We start from the raw sequence: 23,403 nt of genomic DNA, 5'->3' as shown, positions 1-23,403 counted from the left end.
TCACCTGTCTTACTGCATTGGTGTCTTACCTGTGTCTTACTGCATCGGTGTTTCACCTGTGTCTTACTGCATTAGTGTCTTACCTGTGTCTTACTGCATTGGTGTCTCACCTATGTCTTACTGCTTTGCCATCTTACCTGTGTCTGACTGCTTTGGTGTCTTACCTGTGTCTTACTGCATTGGTGTCTCACCTGTCTTACTGCATTGGTGTCTTACCTGTGTCTTACTGCATTGGTGTCTCACCTGTCTTACTGCATTGGTGTCTTACCTGTGACTTACTGCTTTCGTGTCTCACCTGTCTTACTGCTTTGGTGTCTTACCTGTGTCTTACTGTATTGGTGTCTTTCCTGTGTCTTACTGCTTTGGTGTCTCACTACGTTAGTGTCTCACCTGTGTCTTACTGCATGAGTGTCTCACCTGTGTCACGGTGTTGGTATCTCACCTGTGCCTCACCGCGTTTGTGTCTCACTGCGTTGCGTTGGTGTCTCACCTGTGTCTCCCTGCATTGGTGTTTTACTGCATTGATGGTGCCACTTTTGTCTCACTGTGTTGGTGTCTCACTGCGTTGGTGTCGCACCTGTGTGTCTGGAGCAGGCGTATCCTGGACGCGGCCAAGCGCAATAACCTGACAGGTCACTTCCTGTGGGTGGGGTCTGACAGCTGGGGCTCCAAGATCTCTCCAGTGGTCCAGCAGGAGCGCGTGGCCGAGGGGGCAGTTACCATCCTCCCCAAGAGAGCGTCGGTGGACGGTGAGTGGAATGGCGGATGCAAACCTTCAAAACATCATCCCAGTGACCTTGTTGCTTTTTTTTATGTGTGCAGCTTTCGATCGCTACTTCAAGAGCCGCTCGCTGTCCAACAACCGCAGGAACGTTTGGTTTGCTGAATTCTGGGAGGAGAATTTCGGCTGCAAACTGGGGATGCACGGCAAGAAGCCCGGCGGCGCCAAGAAGTGCACGGGTAGGCGAAAATGGCTACAGCGGCACTTTGTCTCCTTTGCACACCTGTTTGCGATTTAACACAAAATCCACCAATCGAGTGCTTTGTTTGTGTGTGATGGGAAGTTAGGAAGCGTGATGCTAACATCCAAACACCTTGAACTGCGCCCTGGGGAACAAATAAAGATTGTTTTGTATTGGAAATGCAATTCAATATACTGTAAATAAATAATAATTACTGTATAATGTCATGAAGTGTTACAATAATGTAAAAATACTGCAACAAATAAACAATATAAAATACATTAAAAATAAACAAACAAAATAAGACATTTGTATAAAAATAAATGAATAAATAATCGAGTAAAATAAGCAATATAAATGTAAAAAGTCGTAATGACCATTTTCATTCCATGCTAACCTTTGCTGCCATGGTTGTGATGAACTAATTAACAAAATGATTATGATAATGTAGTTGATGCACTTATTTGTTTTATGGACGATCGTCACTTAGGTACACCATCCAATGAGAGCCAATAAACAAACACGTTTTGCAGGTATAAATGTCACAATATGTTTATTATCATGCTTGAGCTGTACTATTTGCAATATGTAGAATACATTTCATGTCTCCAGTATGCCCTCAGAAGTTTCTTGTTGTTTTCTACGACACAAAACAGCTTTGGTCTCATCCTTCAAAAATTGACTTTCTTCTATTTATATTTCTTGGCTTCTTCCTCTCTTCGGCTGCACCACTTTCTTTCCTCCCTCACTCTCCATCATCCGTCATCTTCCTTTTTCTGCCTTAATGCGCCTTTGCTTTTTCTGCTGCATTCCGTCCTTCTTCACACTTTTCCTTCCTTCCATTTTAACCTCAGCGCGCACGTTCGTGTGAGCATCAACATGTGTCAGAGGCTGATAAATAAATGAATTACGTTCGCCGACACCTCATTGATTTACATTTCCTTTCAAGCAAACACTCTCTCTGTTCTCCTTGAAGCCACAAGCGAGAGAGAGACTCAGTCCGCATGTTGACTCCTCTTTTCGGCCATTCACTGTTGGCTCTTTTCCACTAATGACTTTCTTCAGGCGCCTGATTGGCTAGAATGGACTTACTGTCAGGAATTGGTTTCGTAACACAAAACGTCAGTAGCAAAATAGCATAACGTGGAATGTCATAACACAAAATGTCGTAAGCCGAAACGGCATAACACTAGGTGTCGTCCTACGGAACGCCATAACACGAAGCGGTGGAACATGAACCGTTCTTGTGTTTTCTTTCTTTTCGTGGGAGAATGAACAGAATAAGATTTTCATTGCATAGTATAACTGCTGTTTTACCATGCACATGACAATAAAACTTTCTTGAATCTCTTGAATCTTGTAATAAAAGGAAATGTGATGTTAAACATTGTAACGGCAAACATCGTAACGGGAGACGCGACATGACACAACACAAAATGTTGTAACCTGAAGCGCCGTAACACAAAACGTCGTAACGTGAAATGTTGTCAGATGAAATGTGGTAACACGAAACGTCATAACACGGAACGTTACACGGAACATTACAGCACGAAATGGGGTCGTAAACACAAAACGTAACATGACACGGCGTAACATGAAATGTCATAACAGGAAACATTGTAACGCGAAGTGTCATAAGTAACGCCAAAACAGAAATTGTCGGAACGTGAAACATTGTAGCCCAAAACGTAACAGCGTAATGCAGAATGACTTAACACGAAATGTCGTAAAATGAAACGCCATAACACGGAATGACATTATACAGAATGTCATAACACGAAACATTGTGACTCGAAATGTCTTAACATGAAATGTTGTCATGTGAAACCATGTAACACCAAACATCATAACAGGCAACGTAACATGAAACTTAACACAAATTGTCATAATGTGAAATGTCATAACATGGAATGTCTTAACACGAATCGTCATAACATGAAACGTCATAACTCAGAATGTCATAACACGAAATGTCGCAACATGAAATGTCATAACAGAAAATGCTGTTGTGTAAAATGACATAACACGAAACATTATAAAGGAAACAACATGAAACAGCACAAGATGTTGTAATGCAAAATGTCCCAACAATCAACGTCATAACACAAATTGTCGTAACATGAAGCATCATGCCACAAAATGTCGTTATACGGAATGTCGTAACACAAAACGTCATAACGTAGAATGTTGTAATGGGAAAAGCCGGAAAATGAAACATCAGAACACGAAACGTCGTAATGCAAAAAGTCGTAACATGAAATGTCATAACACAAAACGGCGTAACGTGAACTGTCATAACAGGAAATTTAACGTTAAACATTAACACACCAAACATCATGTTACAGGAAATGTAACATGAACATGAAACATAACACAACATGTTGTAACACATCGCAACACTAAATGTTGTAACACAAAACGTAGTATCATGAAATGTCATAACATGGAATGTTGTAAGGAATGTCATATGTCATAACAGGAAACATAACATCAAACATAACACAAAATTTCATAAGTAACCCTATAGCACAAATTGTCAGAACGTGAAACATTGTAACACAAAACGTAACAGCGTAATGCAGAATGCCTTAACATTGAAGCGTCATAACATGAAACATCATAGCACGGAATGACATTACACAGAATGTCATAACACGAAACTTTGTGAGCCGAAATGTCGTAACATGAAACATGTTGTAATGTGAAACCATGTCACACGAAACATCGTAACAGGAAACATAACACGAAACTTAAACTGTCGTGAAATGTGAAATGTCATAACATGTAATGTTGCATGAATTGTCATAACATGAAGCGTCGTAAAATAAAACAGGGTAATGTCATAACGCAAAATGTCGTAACAAAAAATGTAACATAAAATGACATAACATGAAACATCATAACAGGAAACATAACATTAAACAACACAAAATGTTGTAATGCGAAATGTCATAAGTAACGCTTTAACACAAATTGTTGTAACATGAAACATTGTAACACAAAACGTTGTAACACGAAACAGCGTAATCCAGAATGCCTTAATGCGAAACGTCGTAACATGAAACATCATAACACGGAATGACGTTATACAGAATGTCATAACACGAAAAGTGGTGACACGAAACATCGTAACATGAAATGTCACAATACGAAATGTTGTAATGTGAAACCTTGTAACACGAAACATCATAGCAAGAAACGTAGCATGAATCATAACACAAACTGTCATAACGACAAATGTCATAACAGGAATTTGCGTAATGTGACAGCTCATAACACAAAACAGCGTAATGCGGAATGTTGTAACATGAAACATCATAACACAGAATGTCGGAACGCAAAATGTTGTAACATGAAATGTCATAACAGAAATGTGAAATGACGTAAGGTGAAACATCATAACATGAAACATAACAGAAAATGTCGGAATGCGAAAGGTCATAACGTGTCATGTCAAAACACAAACTGAAGTTATGTGAATCGTGGTAACACAAAATCTTGTAACACGAAACAGCGTAACGCGAAATTTCATAACACGAAACGTCATCACGCGCAGTGTCGTTGTACGGAACATCATAACATGAAACTTTGTGGCGTGAAATGTAACACAAAACGTCGTGACTTGAAATGTGTGAAAAGCCAGAGCGTGGAACGTAATGCAAAATCTTGTAACACGAAATGTCTTTATTACAGAATGTCGAAACTTTGTTATGCGGAGCGTCATAACACGAAACGTGGTGTGAAATGCTGTAAAATGAAAAGCCGTGGCATGAAACATTATAACGCGAAACATCCTCATGCAAAATGTCATAGCTTTAAACGTGGTTGCATGAATTGTCATAACAAGGAATGTTAGAACACAGAACGTTTGGAACAAAAAAGTAACGTGAGGGCCGCCTGTAGTTTATCTATTGTTATGTGACCGTCTTACCTGCAGGCCTGGAGAAGGTGGGCCGTGACTCCATGTACGAGCAGGAAGGCAAGGTGCAGTTTGTCATGGACGCCGTGTACGCCATGGCCCACGCCCTGCACCGCATGCAGCACCAGCTCTGTGCCGGATACCACGGGCTGTGCCCGCGCATGGTAAACATCGACGGCAAGGAGCTGCTCTCCTACATCCGCCATGTCAACTTCAACGGTAAGATGTGCAATATGAGTGTGATACAATATAGTGTATTGTATTGTATTGTATTGTATTATATTGTATAGTGTAGAGCAGGGGTCACCAACCTTTTTGAAACCGAGGTGCTACTTCCTGGGTGCTGATTAAGGCAAAGGGCTACCAGTTTGATACACATTTCTGAAATAGCCAATTTGCTCAATTTAGCTTTAATTATATGCTATTATTAATAATTAATGGTATTTAGCTATGTGAAGACACTGATTATGTTAATGATTTCTCACAAAAAATATCAACAATGACAACAAGATAGGCAATAAATTAATATCAATAGGCAGCACTTTATTTCTATATTTTCAAGTTTCAGTGTTTTTCAAATTGAACATTTTCAAATCATCACTTCTACAACAATCCTAGGAAATCACAATGTACCTCCGGAGAATTTTTAACATTTTTAACAAACACCCTGCACAAGCCTAAGAAAAAAATGCACTTAACAGTTGTGCTATCAAATGTTACATTTTACAAACACGTTTAACAAATCATGAATGACACATTTTGAACTGGACACCAAATCTGGTATCTGTTTCTTTGTCAGTTAGTGGGAAGCCTGGCATTGCATGTTCTCCACCAGTGTGTTGTACTCTGGTTTGTAACTTGACACTAGAGAGTCTTGCAGATGTGCATCAGTGAGGCATGTTCTGTGTTTGTTCTTGATGAAGTGTATGTCAGAAAAGGCTGATTCACAAAGATAGGTTGAACACCTCCTCCCTGAGCTACCACCTTATCGTGGTGTAGGAGTTTGCGTGTCCCAATGATCCTAGGAGCTAAGTTGTAAGGGGTTTCTATGCCCCTGATAGGGTCACCCACGACAAACAGGTCCTAGGTGAGGGACCAGACAAAGAGTAGCTCAATAGACCTCTATGGTGACAAAAAACATTGGACCACGTTTTCCCTTGCCCGGACGCGGGTCACCGGGGCCCCCCTGTGGAGCCAGGCCTGGAGGAGGGGCACGATGGCGAGCACCTGGTGGCCGGGCCTACGCCCATTGGGCCCGGTCGGGCACAGCCCGAAGAGACGACATGGGTCCCCCCTCCAATGAGTGGTGAGCTCAAAGGGGTCGGGTGCAGAGTGAGCTGGGTGGCAGCCGAAGGCGGGGACCTTGGCAGTCCGATCCTCAGCTACAGAAACTAGCTCTAGGGACATGGAATGTCACCTCTCTGGTAGGGAAAGAGCCTGAGCTGGTGCATGAGGTAGAGAAGTTCCGGCTAGATATAGTCGGACTCACCTCAACGCACAGCAAGGGCTCTGGAACCAGTCCTCTTGAGAGGGGTTGGACCTTGTTCCACTCTGGCGTTGCCAGGAGTAAGAGGCGACGGGCAGGGGTGGCAATTCTTGTTGCGCCCCGGCTTGTGGCCGACATGTTGAAGTTTAACCCGGTGAACGAGAGGGTAGTTTCCCTCCGCCTTCGAGTGGGGGGACGGGTCCTGACTGTTGTTTGTGCTTATGCGCCAAACAGCGGTTCAGAATACCCACCCTTTTTGGAGTCTCTAGAGGTAGTCCAGGAGAGTGCTCCCTCAGGCGATTCCCTTGATCTGCTGGGGGATTTCAACGCTCACGTTGGCAGCGACAGTGAGACCTGGAGAGGCGTGATTGGGAGGAACGGCCCCCCTTATCTGAATCCAAGCGGTGCTTTGTTATTGGACTTCTGTGCTCGTCACAGATTGTCGATAACAAACACAATGTTCAAGCATAAGGGTGTCCACATGTGCACTTGGCACCAGGACACCCTAGCCCGCACTTGCATGATTTTGATGACTTTGTGGTCGTATCATCGGACCTGCGGCCATATGTTTTGGACACTCGGGTGAAGAGAGGGGCGGAGCTGTCAACTGATCCCCACCTGGTGGTAAGTTGGCTCCGATGGTGGGGGAGGATGCCGGTCAGACCTGGCAGGCCCAAACGTATTGAGAGGGTCTGCTGGGAACGACTGGCAGAGTCCCCTGTCAGAAGGAGTTTCAACTCCCACCTCCGGGAGAGCTTCGACCATGTTCCGAGGGAGGTGGCGGACATTCAGTCTGAATGGGCCACGTTCCGTGCCTCTATTGTCGAGGCAACTGATCGGAGCTGTGTACATCGGTCTGTAGTGGTGAAGAGAGAGCTAACCCAAAAGGCAAAGCTCTCAATTTACCGGTCGATCTATGTTCCTACCATCAACTATGGTCATGAGCTTTGGGTAATGACCGAAAGGACAAGATCGCGGGTACAAGCGGCCGAAATGAGTTTTCTCCGTAGGGTGGCTGGGCTCTCCCTTAGAGATAAGTTGAGAAGCACTGTCATCCGGGAGAGACTCGGAGTAAAACCGCTACTCCTTCGCATTGAGAGGAGCCAGATGAGGTGGCTTGGGCATCTGGTCAGGATGCCTCCCGGACGCCTCCCTGGGGAGGTGTTCAGGGCAAGTCCGACCGGTAGAAGGCCTCGGGGAAGACCCAGGACACGTTAGAGAGACTATGTTTCCCAACTGGCCTGGGAACGCCTCGGGATCTGCCGCGAGGAGCTGGACGAAGTGGCCGGGGAGAGGAAAATCTGGGGCTCCCTGCTTAGGCTGTTGCCCCCGCGACCCGATCTCGGATAAGCAGTAGAAGATGGATGGATGGATGGATGGATGGATGGATGGATGGAGGTTGAACACTCTTCTTACCATTTTCGATGCACCCAGTTCAACATCAGAGAGAGTGGAGATTACATCGGTTCCGTACTTCTCGTCTTCTCGTCTTCAAGCACAGTTTTAGCAATTATCATCATTGCTTCTTTGACAACAGCCCCAAAATGCCTGCTTTTTCTTAATCAAGAATTGCGTAGCTCTTAATGAGGCTTTGGTTGCTTTCCAGGAGCTTTTCACCGGTCTCGTAAAAAAGATTGCTGTTTACTCAGAGCTGCCTTTAAATTGCGAGCTTTTTGTGCTCGTAGTGCGCTGCCTGGGGGGTAGTTAGCACGGTAGCTTGTGTGGCAAGTTGTGAAATGTCTCTCCACATTGTGTCGCTTCGCCGTCACTACAGTCACCCCGCAAATGAGACACACGCAGGCTCCTTTCTCAGTAGTAAAAAAAAAAACTACTTCCCATTTATCGCGAAAATGATCTTTTTCTTTCTTTTTTCTGCCATCATCGTCTTTTTGCTGCTCCACAAACGCTACGTATTGGGCCTGCGCACAATACTGACCCTTGAACTATAGTAGGTCAGAGTTCATTTATATTAATCAATTTAAAAAAAATAAATTATTTAATATATTGTCATTTCCAGTTCACATGTACAGTAAGTGTGATTTAATCAAGAATAATACAAATAAAATAAATAGATACGTGATACTGATATGTGTGGTTAAAGTGCCGCCTCCTCTCCACAAAAGCCTATGCCAGCTTTGAGTTGCAGTGTTTTGTACTCACACTGTCCAGTCCCATCTTATGTGCTGTGATTTATCGCCCACCCAAGTTGAACAAGGACTTTATGAATGATTTCTCTGAGTTTCTGGCAGAAATCATGTTAAAATTTGATAATATACTGATCTGTGGTGACTTTAACATCCATGTACGATCCCCCTCAGATCAGCTGGCTCAATGTTTTAATTCTCTGCTGGAATCTATGGGTCTCACCCAGTCTATTGCTTGTCCCACTCATCAGCTTGGGCACACACTGGACCTTGTCATCTCCCATGGACTATCTGTGTCAGTTAATAATATACGGAATGTTCCTATTTCCGATCACTCATTCATTTGCTTCCAGACGCTAGCTCCTCCAGCTGCACCTCAACCTGCTACCACCTCCCGCCGCCGGGTTATCACCTCCACAACAGCCAATGACTTTGCTGCTGCATTCTCAGGCACAGACCTTAGTCCTATAATGTGTCCGGACACCTTCCTCTCCTCTTTCCATTCCACATGCTCCCAGATCCTGGACTCTGTGGCACCATTAAAGGACAAAGCAACCAGACCCACACCTGAACCATGGTTGAATGAAACCACTCGCGCCCTGAGACGGCAGTCTAGGCAGGCTGAGCGCAAATGGAAGAAGGATGGACTTCCTGTATCACTGGGCATCTTCAGGGACAGTCTTGCCACTTACCATAAAACCGTGAAGGAAGCAAAAACAAAATATTCATCAAACATCATTTCTAGCAATAGCCATCGCCCCAGAGTGTTATTTAGCACCATTAATTCTGTCATTAACCCTGTCACTGCTGTTTTTAATGATGTTTCTGAACGCACATGTAGTACATTTCAACAATTTTTTATGGACAAGGTTGTAACAGTCAGACAATCCATCCCAAAGGTCTCATCTGCTAGTCTGCCCGACTCCCCTGTAAAGCACATTTTTGAGAACTTTGAGCCAATCACCACTTCTCTTCTTAAAAAATCAGTCGAACAGTTAAACCCCACCAACTGCCCTCGAGACGTTCTCCCTGCAAGGATAATGAAGGAGGTCATAGATACCATTGGTCCCACCCTTGTTCTGTTTATGAACAGCTGCTTCAGGCTGAGTATTGTCCCCACTGCCCTTAAGCAAGCTGTAGTTAGACCACTTCTTAAAAAAACGAATCTAGACCCATCAAGTCTATCCAACTTCCGTCCAATCTCACATCTGCCCTTTCCGTCCAAGGTCATGGAGAAACTTGTCTTCTCACAACTCCAGTCATATCTGTCTATCCATAATATTGCTAACAAATTTCAATCTGGCTTTAGAACCCGTCACAGCACAGAATCTGCATTATTGAAAGTACACAACGACATCCTCACAGCCCTTGACGCTAAAAACTCTGTTGTGCTGGTGCTTTTAGACCTTACGGCTGCTTTTGACACTGTGGACCACTCAGTCCTCATCTCCCGTCTAGAACACTGTGTTGGCCTACGTGGCTCTGTGCTGAAATGGTTCATGTCATATCTCACCAACAGGACTTTTACAGTAATGATTCATGACTTCTCCTCTACAACTACTCCCCTCTCTTCTGGTGTGCCCCAGGGTTCCATCCTTGGGCATACCTTATTTTCACTATACATGCTACCATTGGGTCCAATCATCTCCAGACACTATCCATTTTCATTTTTATGCCGATGACGTACAGCTCTACCTACCAGTAATGCTCAGTGACAAGAAGGCACTAGATCCCCTCCATAGCTGCCTTCATGACATCAGACAATGGCTGTCTCAGAATTTCCTTCATTTAAATGAAGGCAAAACGGAGTACATTGTTTTTACCCCTGATTCACCACACAGTGAAATAAATTTTGACGCCTCCACCCCTCCTTTTGCTCCCGCTGTTAATAACCTTGGTGTGTTTTTAGACAACAGTCTAAAGTTCGATAAGCAAATTAGTTCTGTGGTCAGAGCAAGTTTTTTCCACCTCAGGCTCCTAGCAAAGGTAAAGCCCTTTTTGTCCAGTACACATCTCGAAAAAGCGATCCATGCCTTCATCAGCTCCAGGCTGGACTATTGTAATGCCCTCTACACTGGAGTAAATCAGTCCCTCCTCCGCAGGCTCCAGTTGGTGCAAAACGCAGCTGCTCGCCTTCTTACTAATACCCCAAAATACTCCCATATCACTCCAGTTCTCCGTTCTCTCCATTGGCTCCCAGTACAATCTAGAATACATTTTAAAGTCCTTTTATTTGCGTTCAAGGCCATTCATGGACTTGCTCCAGCATACTTGGCTGAGCTTTTAACTGTCCGTCACCACTCCAGGGCCCTGCGCTCTTCTCAACACACAACATTAGAAGTCCCAAGGATGAAATACAAAAAATGGGGGGATCGTGCTTTTGCTGCGTTTGCCCCCACACTTTGGAACTCCCTTCCACCTGCGCTACGATCTACTACAGAGTTGTCAGCTTTTAAATCTCTTTTAAAAACTCATTTATTCAGACTGGCTTATGACACATGATGGTTATATGCACTTTAGTTGTGATTCTGTGCCTGTATTTTTATTTTATTTTATTGTTTTAGTTGTTTTTATTCTTACTCGATTTTACCCTGCTCTCATTTGCTATTGCGTATTTTTTACTTTTGTGAAGCACCTTGGGCACCATTGGGATGTTGTAAGGTGCTATATAAATAAACTTTGATTTGATTTGATTTGATTTGTGGTTATTTGAGCTAATTTTAGAACAGTCCTGCGGGCGACTCACGTGGTCCTTACGGGCGACCTGGTGCCCACGGGCACCACGTTGGTGAACCCTGGTGTAGAGTATTACGAGGACAGCAATCTCTCCTTTATGGCGGTTCTTTGGTTGCAGACCTGATTGTGAGAATAACAGTCAGAATAAGAATTGATATAATAACAATTTACATCAAGTAGGATTTCTTACTTCTAAATGGGATATTGTGGTAATTAGAGCTTAGAAAAGCTTTTACCACCTTCTAAATACACATTTTTAACATTATTAGAGCCCTTTAGACATGAAATAACACCCCTATAGTCGCCTTTACACTCCTATTACCCAATGTAGTGGACGTAATAAGAGAAAATAAGACATAATGCATAGAACACTTGTTTACAACCTTCTAAATATGCTTTTTAACATTATTGGAGCCCTCTAGACATGAAATAACCCCCCTATAGTCGCCTTTACACCCCTATTAACGAATGTAGTGGACATAAGAGAAAATAGGACAGAAAACGCTTGTTTACAACCTTCTAAATATGCTGAAAACATTATTAGAGCCCTCTACACAGGAAATAACACCCCTATAGTCGCCTTTACACTCCTATTACCCAATGTAGTACATAATAAGAGAAAATAAGACATAAGACATACAACACTTGTTTACAACCTTCTAAATATGCTTTTTAACATTATTAGAGCCCTCTAGACATGAAATAACCCCCCTATGGTTGCCTTTACACCCCTATTAACGAATGTAGTGGACATAATAAGAGAAAATAAGACATAAAACGCTTGTTTACAACCTTCTAAATATGCTTTATAACATTATTATAGCGCCCTCTAGACATGAAATAACACCCCTATAGTCACCTTCATACCCCTATTAACCAATGTAGTGGACATAATAAGAGAAAATAAGTCATATTAGACATAGAAACCTTGTTTACGACCTTGTAAATATGCTTTTTAACATGTCCTCTGGACATTAAATAACTAGGATTGTCCGATAATATCAGCCCACCCGTATTATCTGTCCAAAATTGAATAAAAATGTGATATGGGTAAATATCAGTATACAGTGCAAGCCCACCTGTAGGCTAGCCCCTCACGTTAGCCTCTGGGACGCTCGCTGTTGAGTAAATAGATAGATAGGTAGATTGATAGATAAGATAAAAATAAGACAATAGAATATGAATAAATAAATAAATAAATATGGAACAGGTCACGTCAACCAAGGCAGGACATGAAAGGTAAGAAAAATAACACAATAGAATATGAATAACTAAATAAATATGGAACAGATCACGTCAAATTTAAAGTGAGTAAGTCATCAAGGCAAGATGGCGCCCCTGCGTTTGGCTGTCCGTCTCCCTCCGCTGTTTTTTTCGCTGTTTGTGTTGTGTCTGCTGTTTGCTGTAAGGAGTGTTTCACCAGGATCTGTCCCAGCTGCCTTCAAACATGCTGTGGTTAGACCCCTCTTTAAAAAAACTCATCTCTACCCCTCCGTGCTGTCCAATTTTAGGCCTGTCTCACACTTGCCTTTTCTTTCCAAGGCTCAGTTACAAACTTTCCTTGAGATGAAGTCTGTTCTTGATAAATTCCAGTCTGGTTTTAGATCCCGACATAGCACTGAGTCGGCGCTGTTAAAGGTGCACAACGACATTGCCCTGTCTGTTGATGCTGGGAATCCTGCTGTGTTGGTGCTGCTGGACCTCACAGCGGCCTTTGATACAGTTAACCATGCAGTCCTTGTATCCCGCCTAGAGCGCTGTGTCGGTATCCAAGGCATTGCTCTTCAGTGGTTTAGGTCATACATGGCTAATAGGCGCTTCTCCGTTATGATCGGTGACCTCTGCTCCTCCCATGCGTCCCTCTCGTGCGGGGTGCCACAGGGATCCATCCTTGGCCCTGTTCTGTTTTCTCTGTATTTATTACCCCTGAGTTCAATTTTGGAAAGACATAATTTGTCTTTTCATCTCTATGCTGATGACCTGCAGATATATCTGCCTATTAGACCCACTGACAATACTGCTCCCACTAGGCTGCTCGATTGTATTACTGATGTATTACTGGATCAGAACTTCTTACATTTAAATGACAGCAAAACAGAGTGTATTTTATTTGGCATGTCACCAACATTGCACACTGTCGCAGCGAACTTCGGCTCTCTGGCCCCCTTTTTTAAACCTGATGTCAAAAATCTTGGGGTCATATTCGACTGTGGATTCAAATTCGACAAACAGATTAGCTCTGTCATTAGGACGAGTTTCTTTCAGCTCCGTCTTCTGGCTAAAGTGAAGCCTTTTTTAGGTCAGCAGGATCTTGAGAAAGCGATCCATGCTTTCATCAGCACAAGACTGGACTACTGCAATGCACTTTACGTTGGCCTCAGCCAGACCTCAATTTCGCGTCTGCAGCTGGTCCAGAACGCTGCTGCCCGGTTTTTAACAAACACGCCCAGACGTGAGCACATCACCCCGGTGCTGTCATCACTCCACTGGCTTCCAGATCGTTTTAGAATCGATTTTAAAAAAATTTTAATTGTTTTTAATGCCATTAACGGCCTTGCTCCGTCGTACCTGTTGGAGCTTTTAACTATCCGCAATCACAGCAGGGCCCTGCGTTCCTCAGGACAGCTTCTGTTAGAAGTCCCACGGGCAAAGTACAAACAGTGGGGCGAACGCTGTTTCTCCGTCGCTGCTCCCAGACTGTCAAACTGCCCACTGACATTCGCACCACTACTGAAGTCGGCCTTTTTAAATCGAAATTGAAAACTCATTTATTTAGACAGGCGTTCAACACCGACGAGGGCGGTCTTGTATTTATTTTCATTTTATGCATTTTCCATCCATCCATTTTCTATACCGCTTCTTTAGTTCTTGTTGACTCCCATTTTACGCTTTTAGCACTCTGCAGCACTGAAGCACTTTCTTATAGAGATTTTATTTTGTTTACTTTGTGTTTATGTTCTGTTTTTATGCTGTGTTCTTATGTATCGTCTTATTGTAAAGCACTTTGGGAGCCTGTGGGCTATTGTAAAGCGCTATATAAATAAACTTTGATTGATTGATTGATTGAAATTTGTGGTGCAATATACATAATAAATAATAATAGTAATAATAGTAATAATAACGTAATAAGTCCAGTCTTGTTCAGTCCAGTACTTCCACGACAGGAGATATGTGATGTTACACATATCGGTATCGGTTGATATCGAAATCGGAAATTGAGAGTCGGACAATATCGGCAAAAAAGCCAATATCGGACATCCCTAGAAATAACACCCCTATAGTCACCTTTACACTCCTATTACCCATTGAAGTAAGACATACAGGACAAAGCTTTATCATCATGTACTTATAAACTGATGTACGGCGTGTGAGGTCTGTTTTCTACAAGAGAGAAAAAGCACAAATGGGAGAGTTTTCCCACAAAAAAAAAAAGGTTTTTGAATGTAAAGCCACAAATTTGCGTATTAAAAGTGATTATTTGTACTATTTAGCATTAAATGTGGAGTGTTGATGGCAGCTTGTGGAGGTTTGGTGCCACGCTGAAGCTTCCCTGACCTCATCTCAGCTGCTGACGTCCCCGCGCCTGATGGATGCCCGGCCGAGCGTGCACACCACGCTGCATCGGAGGCTTCCTGCGACCTCGCATACATCAAACGTTGACACAAATCAAACTGGAACGCTGCCTCTCCTGCTTTTTCTACCCACAATGCTTTGGAACAAACGTAGCCGATGGAGAACCCGGGCCCGGCGGGCTCATCGCTAATTCATCCGTGCTCCTGGCCCGTGTGCTTATTTCTGGAGCGGCGTGGGGAAGTCGACAGGGAAGCTTTTGTGCTAATGTTAGCACGTTAGCGGGGCGGGGGAGTCGGCGACATGATTGTTTTGGACAGCGGATGCTTACTAAGAGGCTATCAAAGTGTTTTTATCTTCCTGCGATGCGAGCGACCTCGTGCAGCTGCGGGGACAGGAAGCCTTTCACATCACATCACTGTGGAGGGCGGGGGGTTAAGTCACACAGAGTGCAGTAGGTGAGGCGGGGGTCACGCACATGTGAGTGCTCGACACACATACCATACTATACCGTACGTATCATACACCAAAGTGTATGATACGTACAAAGCTAACGCCAACAGTCGCCACAGCTGTGGCGAGCCTCTCCCCCATGTTCTTCACGTTTCTACCAGCAACCATTCATAGCTCTGCTTTATGTCCTTGGAAGGATGCATTGATTCATGATGGAAATACATTCTATTCCTCCAGCATAAGCCGGCTTTTCATCACTGAAAGGTATTGAAACCTGAGGCTCAGAGCTGAACGTTCCTCCTGCAGGCCTGTGGACCTATTACAACAGGGGTGTCCAAACTTTTTCCACAGGGGCCCACGTACTGAAAAATCGAAGGATTTGGAAATGTTTTTATTTCAATGGGGTGTTTGACGTTGTCACGTGATGTCACAGTTTGTCTCCAACGTCCTCTGGCAGGAAGCGCCGGAACCCCGGTCACCTTCAACGAGAACGGCGACGCCCCCGGCCGATACGACATCTTCCAGTACCAGCTCAACAACCGTTCCGCCGAGTACAAGGTCATCGGGCACTGGACCAATCAGCTGCATTTAAACGTGAGGTCCCCCTTCCATTGCCGGTCAAACGTTTGGAGACAGTTTACCATAGTATAACATGAGAAAGTGTCTCCAAACTTTTGGCTGCTGGTGTACATGATTTCCTTTCGGAGCTTTTGCATTGGTGAAAAGTTTGGAGACACTTTTCCACTGCTAGTGTAAACATCTGTTCCAGGGTCAAACTGCGGCTGTCTTAAGAATGCTGGCATTGTAAAGTGTCATACAAAGCTTCTCTGATGGACCTTTGTGGCTGCTCCTCCCTCCTCAGATGGAGGCGCTACAATGGCGCGAGAGCGCCGCCCCCCTCCCGGCCTCCGTGTGCAGCCTCCCATGCCGGGCGGGCGAGAGGAAGAAGGTGGTGAAGGGCGTGCCGTGCTGCTGGCACTGCGAGCGCTGCGAGGGTTACCACTTCTTGGCTGGCGAGTTCACCTGCGAGCTGTGTCCCTACGAGAAGAGACCGGACCGGAACCGCACCGGATGCCAGCCGATCCCCATCATCAAGCTGGAGTGGCACTCGCCCTGGGCGCTGATTCCCGTCTTCATCTCGGTGCTGGGCATCCTGGCCACCACCTTCATCATGGTCACCTTCGTGCGCTTCAACGACACGCCCATCGTGCGGGCGTCGGGGCGCGAGATGAGCTACGTGCTGCTGACGGGCATCTTCCTGTGTTACATCATCACCTTCCCCATGATCGCCACGCCCGACGTGGCGGTCTGCTCCTTCCGCCGCATCTTCCTGGGCCTGGGCATGTGCTTCAGCTACGCGGCACTGCTCACCAAGACCAACCGCATCCACCGCATCTTCGAGCAAGGCAAGAAGGCGGTGACGGCGCCGCGCTTCATCTCGCCCACCTCCCAGCTCGCCATCACCTTCTTGCTCATCTCGGTTCAGCTGCTGGGCGTCCTCATGTGGTTCGCCGCCGACCCGCCGCACACCTTCGTAGACTACAGCGAGCAGCGCACCCAAGACCCCGAGAGGGCTCGCGGCGTCCTCAAGTGCGACATTTCGGACCTGTCCCTCATCTGCTCGCTGGGCTACAGCATCCTGCTGATGGTCACGTGCACCGTCTATGCCATTAAGACGCGCGGCGTGCCCGAGACCTTCAACGAGGCCAAGCCCATCGGGTTTACCATGTACACCACCTGCATCATCTGGCTCGCCTTCATCCCCATCTTCTTCGGAACATCGCAGTCGGCGGAGCGGGTGAGTTGTCTTCACCATGACCTTGAAAGATCAAACACCGTCCATGTTGGAATTCAAGCCGGGCGTTTACTTAGCTAAAGCGCAAAGAGGGCAGGCGTTAATTAGAAGCAGGTGGTAAAAAATTATGTAAAAAATAAGTAGTAATAAAATGTACTTTACAAAATTAAATGACATTTTAAAAAATGTTTTATGTCAATTTAAAAAAATACTAAAAAGAAAAAAATGAATGTTTTTTTAATTCAAATTCATTTTTTCATTAAAAAAAATACTGAACAAATGTCATTTTAAAGTTTTTTAAAATTATTTATTTAAATGTATTTATCTAAATTTATGAAAATAAATAATAAATGTTCGTGCCGCCACAACGAAAGGTACAAATAATAAAATATGAATGTTTCTTATAAATAATAATATACCGTATTTATTTATTTTATTTTATTTATTTTTATGCATATAAATATTTTGTATTTATATCAATGTAATATAAATATATCACTATATATTTATATTACATTTTGTAATTTAAAGTATACAAATAATTATGAAAAAAATAAGTAAAAGTACTAATTAATTACACATTTAATATTTATAACATTTAAAAAAAATAATAAAATTGAAAAATAATGAAAATTTATTTTGTAATTTTTTTTTAAAAGGGCAGCAGGTGATCATTGCCTCATTTATACTGTATATTAAAGTGTAGTACACAACTCGGCAGCAACAGGACCAATGTTGTAAAAGCAGTAAGTAACCGCTGAGTCATCATTCATAGCGCAGATGACTTGATTGTAACCAACAGCTTAGTAGCAACATTTTAAAACGTATGCAAAGCTAGATATAGCCCACTGGTAGGAATGAAATATTTCCCACTTTGTTGTGAACAAGTGTGACTCTGTTGCATTATTTATCCAAAACAGAGTTGGAAATATTCCATTCCTACTACTGCTCATCACACATATGAAATGTAATTGTTGTTTTATTTATTTCTATTTTCCTCCACAAAAAAGCAGTTTTCCTTCACCGCAAGTCAGTAATGATTAATCAATACGTGAAAGGAAAGCATAGAGTGTACGTAAAGTGACATAAAATGCAAACGTCAAGCTAGCAGGCGGGTTTGGCGGGGGAGGAGCGAGCCGCGTGTTAAAAGTAGCCATTTTTATGGGCGCATAAGCTAACTTTAGTTTGGGTTTTTTCCTTTCTGTGTTGCGTCATTGTTGGTGATGAATAATGCACGATTGTCAGCAACGTGTGTCAGCGTTACACTTTTTAAAGACCGAGGATTGGGCCCAGCCTGTGAGCGAGCAGCAGGGTGCAGCGTTGAACGAGGGAACAAAGGTCTGAGAATAACTTCTGAATAACATCAGAAGAAGTGGAAGTAAAGTACAAATATAAGGCATTCAGAAGACCCATTCAAAGAGGTTGTGATGATATGTAGTATTGTACACTGGTCACTAGCTGTCAGTAATGTTACACTGATGACACAATAGCTACCTCAGAAAGTACTGTATGGAACAGGAAGTAACAAAGGAACTCTGAAAATGCTAACATTTGTGATTTTGTCTCTTTTATGTCATATCATGTCTACTCTAGGTGTAAATGTGACTATAGGGGTGTTATTTCATGTCAACAGGGCCCCAATAATGTTAAAAAGCGTATTAATCAAGTTTTCTATGTCTGATATGTCTTATATTCTCTCATTATGTCTTCTATATTGGGTAATATGAGTGTAAAGGTGACTACGGGGTGTTATTTCATATCTAGAGGGCTCTAACAATGTTTTAAACTCATATTAGGAAGGTGGTAAACAAGTTTCCTTTGTCTTATTTTCTATTATTATGTCTGCTATGTTGGGTAATAGGAGTGTAAAGGTGACTCCTGATGAGCAGAGAGGGTGAGGGCAAAACTTTTGCGAGATAACGCAAAACTGTTCATTATATATTTTTTTTCTCCATGTCCCCTCCGGGGCTCCGTACTTTCGCACCTACAGGGCCAGGACACATATGTCACAATGCTATTTATAGACTATAGCTCTGCTTTTAACACAGTCAGCCCCCACAAACTCACAAATAAGCTCCTCACACTTGGCCTGTCACCCTCCCTCTGTAACTGGGTGTTTAACTTTCTAACAGGCAGGCCCCAGTCAGTCAGAGTCCACAATCACACATCCAGCTCAAGAATTGTGAGCACTGGGACCCCACAGGGGTGTGTGCTGAGTCCAGTCCTCTACACGCTCTTCACCTACGATTGCGTGGCCTCCCAGAACAACACCAGCATCATTAAATTTGCGGATGACACTACAGTCATCGGACTGATCACTGGTGGTGTTGAAACATCATACAGAAGAGAGGTGGCGGACCTCATAGCTTGGTGTCGTGATAACAATCTCCTTCTCAATACAGATAAGACTAAAGAGATGATCATCGACCCAAGAACAAGGGAAAAGGAGCCGCATGGACCCCTGTTTATTGATGAGACTAAAGTGGAGAGGGTGAAAACCTTCAAGTTCCTTGGCACACACATCAGCGAGGACCTCACCTGGTCTCACAACACCCAACAAATTATGAAGAAGTCCCAAAGGAGACTGTACTTCCTGAGAAGACTGAGGAAATTTGGCATGTCCACCACAATCCTGAGTTGCTTCTACAGATGCACTATGGAAAGTGTCCTTACCGCCTCCATCACTGTTTGGTACGGTAACTGTACAACACGTGATAGGAAGGCACTCCAGCGGGTGATCAAGACCTCACAGAACATTGTTGGGGCAGCCCTCCCCTCACTGCAAGACATTTATAAAACTAGAGTCCTACGCAGAACACACAACCTCATCAAGGACAGCACACATCCACAACACTCATTATTCACACTCCCACCGTCAGGCAGACGCTACAGGAGTTTGAAGTCCAGGACCACAAGGCTGGCAAACAGCTAATAATGTTAAAAAGCATATTTCGAAGGTGGTAAACAGGTTTTCTTTGCTCTATCAAAATATTCCATATATAAATAAGGAATCGGAATTTGAAGAGATTCATTTATCACGGTCGGGTCTGGAACCAATGAACTGCAGGATTACTGTATAGATAAATAACAATATCAACAACATAACAAAAACACACACATGTTTGTGAAAAGAAACAGAGAAAAGAACTGATAAATATCCATGTCATCACGCTGGGATCGATGCTGTACTGATACTTGCCTTGGTATCCTTCTAGATGTACATCCAGACGGCCACGCTGACCGTGTCGCTCAGCCTCAGCGCCTCGGTGTCACTGGGGATGCTCTACGTGCCCAAGGTCTATGTCGTCATCTTCCACCCGGAGCAAAACGTTCCCAAGCGCAAGCGCAGCTTCAAGGCCGTCGTCACCGCCGCCACCATGACCAGCAAGCTGTCGCAGCTGGCGGCCGAGCGGCCCAACGGCGAGGTGAAGACAGAGCTGTGCGAGGGCGTGGAGGCCGGCGGTGAGTGTGGGCAGGGCTTGAACGGGAAGGAGATAGGCTCAGGATTGAAGAGGCGTGTTTACTTCTTGTTATCTGCCAGCAGTGGCTCCGGTTTCGATTTAACGCCTCTGTGTTGCGCCGCGGCCTTCATCTTGCAAGCTGGTCATCTTAGCAACACTCATTAAGAAGATATAAGGAAAAAGCACCGAGAATAGGATCATCTTCATCTTCGCAGATTGTACAATTTTTGATGAAAGCTCTTGTTTGTAGAAGGAAGCAAGGTTGTTGTGTTTTCTCTCCACAGTTCTCCCCACGAAGACCACCTACGTCAGCTACGCCAACCACGCCATCTGAACACAACCTTCTCCGGAGTCCCGATCCAGTCCAGTCCGGGAGCAAGCGAACTCTGGGAAAGAACTGGTTTCCATGTTTACATTCAAGCAGGAACGCAGCCAAGAAACTGGACGAGAAGAAGAAGAAGAAAGACAAAAACATATCTGTTGTTATTCTAATCTAATTTGTGAGAAACAAAACAGTGCTCGTTTTGGATTCTTGTCCCACTTTGTCCGTCGACTCGCGTGGAGGCGAGTCCGTCGATGTTTTTTGGCTTTTGGTGGTGAAAATGTGCAAATGGCTGAAGTGAAGTGAAGCATGCTGGGATTTGTTTTGTTTTGTTTTTTTATAAATGATCAATTTCTAATAAAGCCAGCTTTCACACGCTGCCTCTGGACCAGAACTTTCTTACCTCATGGAACTACAGGGTCATTGATCCATCTACTGTCAATCCAGTGGGACATCCATCCATCTGGTGGCTTATATAGCCAGGGATCCATTCAGCCAGAGATCCATTTAGCCAGTGATCCCTCCATCCACCTGTGCTTCATTTGCACAGGAATCCCTCCAGTGGGTCATCCCTTGTTTCATCCACCCAGTGATCCTTCCATCCATAGATCATCTTATCCAGGATTCCCTAAAGTCATCCATTCACGGGTTTATCTCGCCAATTCAGTGATCCACTCAGTAATCCAGCTATCTAGTGCTCCATATCGCGAGTGATCCATCCACCTAGTGATCCATAAGTTCCTTCATTGGTTCTTCTAGCCAGCGATCCATCCAGTGACCCATCTATCGAGCAATCCATTGATCCAGTGATTGATCTCCCCAGCGGTTTAGGCAAGGATCCACCCAATGATCCATCTACTGATCCATATAGCGAGTGATCTGTCATGTTCTGTGTTGATTTTGCACTCTGCTGCCGCCTCTGTTTTGTCCTTGCAGTGTCATGGCTGCTCTGATGAGTAATTAGGAACACCTGCGATCAATCTGCTGCTCCCCATATATACCTCTGCTCAGCCACTACCCAGTTGCCAGTTATTCCCTTGCCAACCCTGCTTCCTGTTCCTCATTCCTTGGCTCCCAACTGATCTCCTTTACCCGTGTATCTACTGCCATTGTGTATTGTTACTGCCTCTACCTGTTCTGCACTTTTTTCCCTGCAGCTCCTTTTGTTTCAGTGAGTACCCTTTTTCCTGCCTTGCAGTGTTTTTCGTTTCCTGTAGTTTTTTGGCTTATGCCCTGTGTTCTTTAGTTATCTTTTTGTCGTTGCCCTTTTTCCTGCCTAGCAGTGTTTTTTGTTCCTTGTAGTTTTTGGCTCTAGCCCTGCATTCCTTAGTTGTTCCTTCTTGTAGTTATTTTTGTTTTGTTGTATTTTTACCTTGTATAATAAATAGATTTCTTACTAGCGCTATGTCATTCTGCATCACGGGTTCCAATCTTTTTAGTTGGCGTAAGCCACACCGTGACATGATCCATTCACCCAGTTATCCATAAATCCATTCATTGGTTCATCTATCCAGCGATCCATCCAGTGACCCATCTATCGAGAGATCCATTGATCCAGTGATCGGTCTACCCAGAGGTTTAGGCAAAGATCCACCCAATGATCCACCTATCAAGTAATCCATAAAACCAGTACATCCAGTTTAAACAGAAAGAGCACAAAAGGCAAAGCATAACCTCTCATCTCGGCCAAGCAGGTGTATTTAAGCATATTTGATACTAACGTAAACACACTGCAAGTTCCAGATGAGGGGCTGTTCGACCTTTAACATGATCCAAAGCTGGCAGGAAGTGAGGCATACTGTGTCCCTCGCTGGAGACAAAAAGAAGCAGCCAGTCGATGGCAAGAGTGCAACAGGAGCGTTGGATCGATACAGGCTGCCAGCGGGATCTCCTCATGCGTGTAATGAATATTTCTGCATCTCCTGGCAGTATAGCAGAAGACGCTGATGAAGGCTCAAAGCTTACTGCCTTTATTTCCCCTGACGAGACTCCTGTCGCTCGCGCAGGAGAAAACCTTCTGCCGGCCGAAACGCACACGAGAAGATCGTACAAGGCGTCAGTCGCTGGCCACGGTGCAATCGGAGGTTTGATAAATTACGCTGGTGTCAGGCCAAATGATACGTACATGTGTGGAGATGAGCTCGGCAACGCTCTCCATAGCAGACAGAGCTGCAGGTGCACAGCTGTTTCTGCTTCAGGGAAGTCTTCCCGTCTGTCAGCTGGTCCGTCTCAGTCCAAAGAAGACCCATCTGAATGTCTGAACCCAGAGCCACAATCTCCTCCGGGCCAAAACACTTCTTCCAGCCTATTGGGCCGTCTAAAATAAGTAAAGAATAATGTCAATCCAATCATTTGTTTCAGAAAGTTCAGAAAACACTAAAAAGTTTTTTGTGTTGACTCTGTTAGCTAGCAAAGAACGACAAGTCCACTGCTGATGACATCATAGAGGGGTGACATAGCTGGCTTCCACTTCCTGTTTCCATGTGTCAGCAAGCTAACAGGATGTAAAATCTCTTTTTTTTAGATTTTACAACTATTTCAACATTTTCTTGTAA

General features: G+C 44.1%; 1 protein-coding gene across 2 annotated transcripts in view; it reads left to right on the top strand.

Moving 5' to 3' along the window:
- The window catches only part of LOC129181034 (metabotropic glutamate receptor 8-like), a 90,828-nt gene extending 68,525 nt beyond the window's left edge, over positions 1-22,303 (top strand). For both annotated transcript variants that reach the window (XM_054775652.1, XM_054775653.1), the window contains 7 exons: positions 595-749; positions 823-960; positions 4,900-5,100; positions 15,728-15,864; positions 16,133-17,068; positions 20,281-20,527; positions 20,811-22,303. In XM_054775652.1, coding sequence (XP_054631627.1) covers positions 595-749; positions 823-960; positions 4,900-5,100; positions 15,728-15,864; positions 16,133-17,068; positions 20,281-20,527; positions 20,811-20,860 — 1,864 coding nt within the window. In that variant the 3' untranslated portion in view covers positions 20,861-22,303. The remainder of the gene's footprint in view (positions 1-594; positions 750-822; positions 961-4,899; positions 5,101-15,727; positions 15,865-16,132; positions 17,069-20,280; positions 20,528-20,810) is intronic.
- Positions 22,304-23,403: the final 1,100 nt, after the last annotated feature.

This window comes from Dunckerocampus dactyliophorus, chromosome 5 (genome assembly GCF_027744805.1).
Source record: "Dunckerocampus dactyliophorus isolate RoL2022-P2 chromosome 5, RoL_Ddac_1.1, whole genome shotgun sequence".
Taxonomy (NCBI): Eukaryota; Metazoa; Chordata; class Actinopteri; order Syngnathiformes; family Syngnathidae; genus Dunckerocampus; species Dunckerocampus dactyliophorus.
This window is presented reverse-complemented; position numbering and strand designations above follow the sequence as displayed.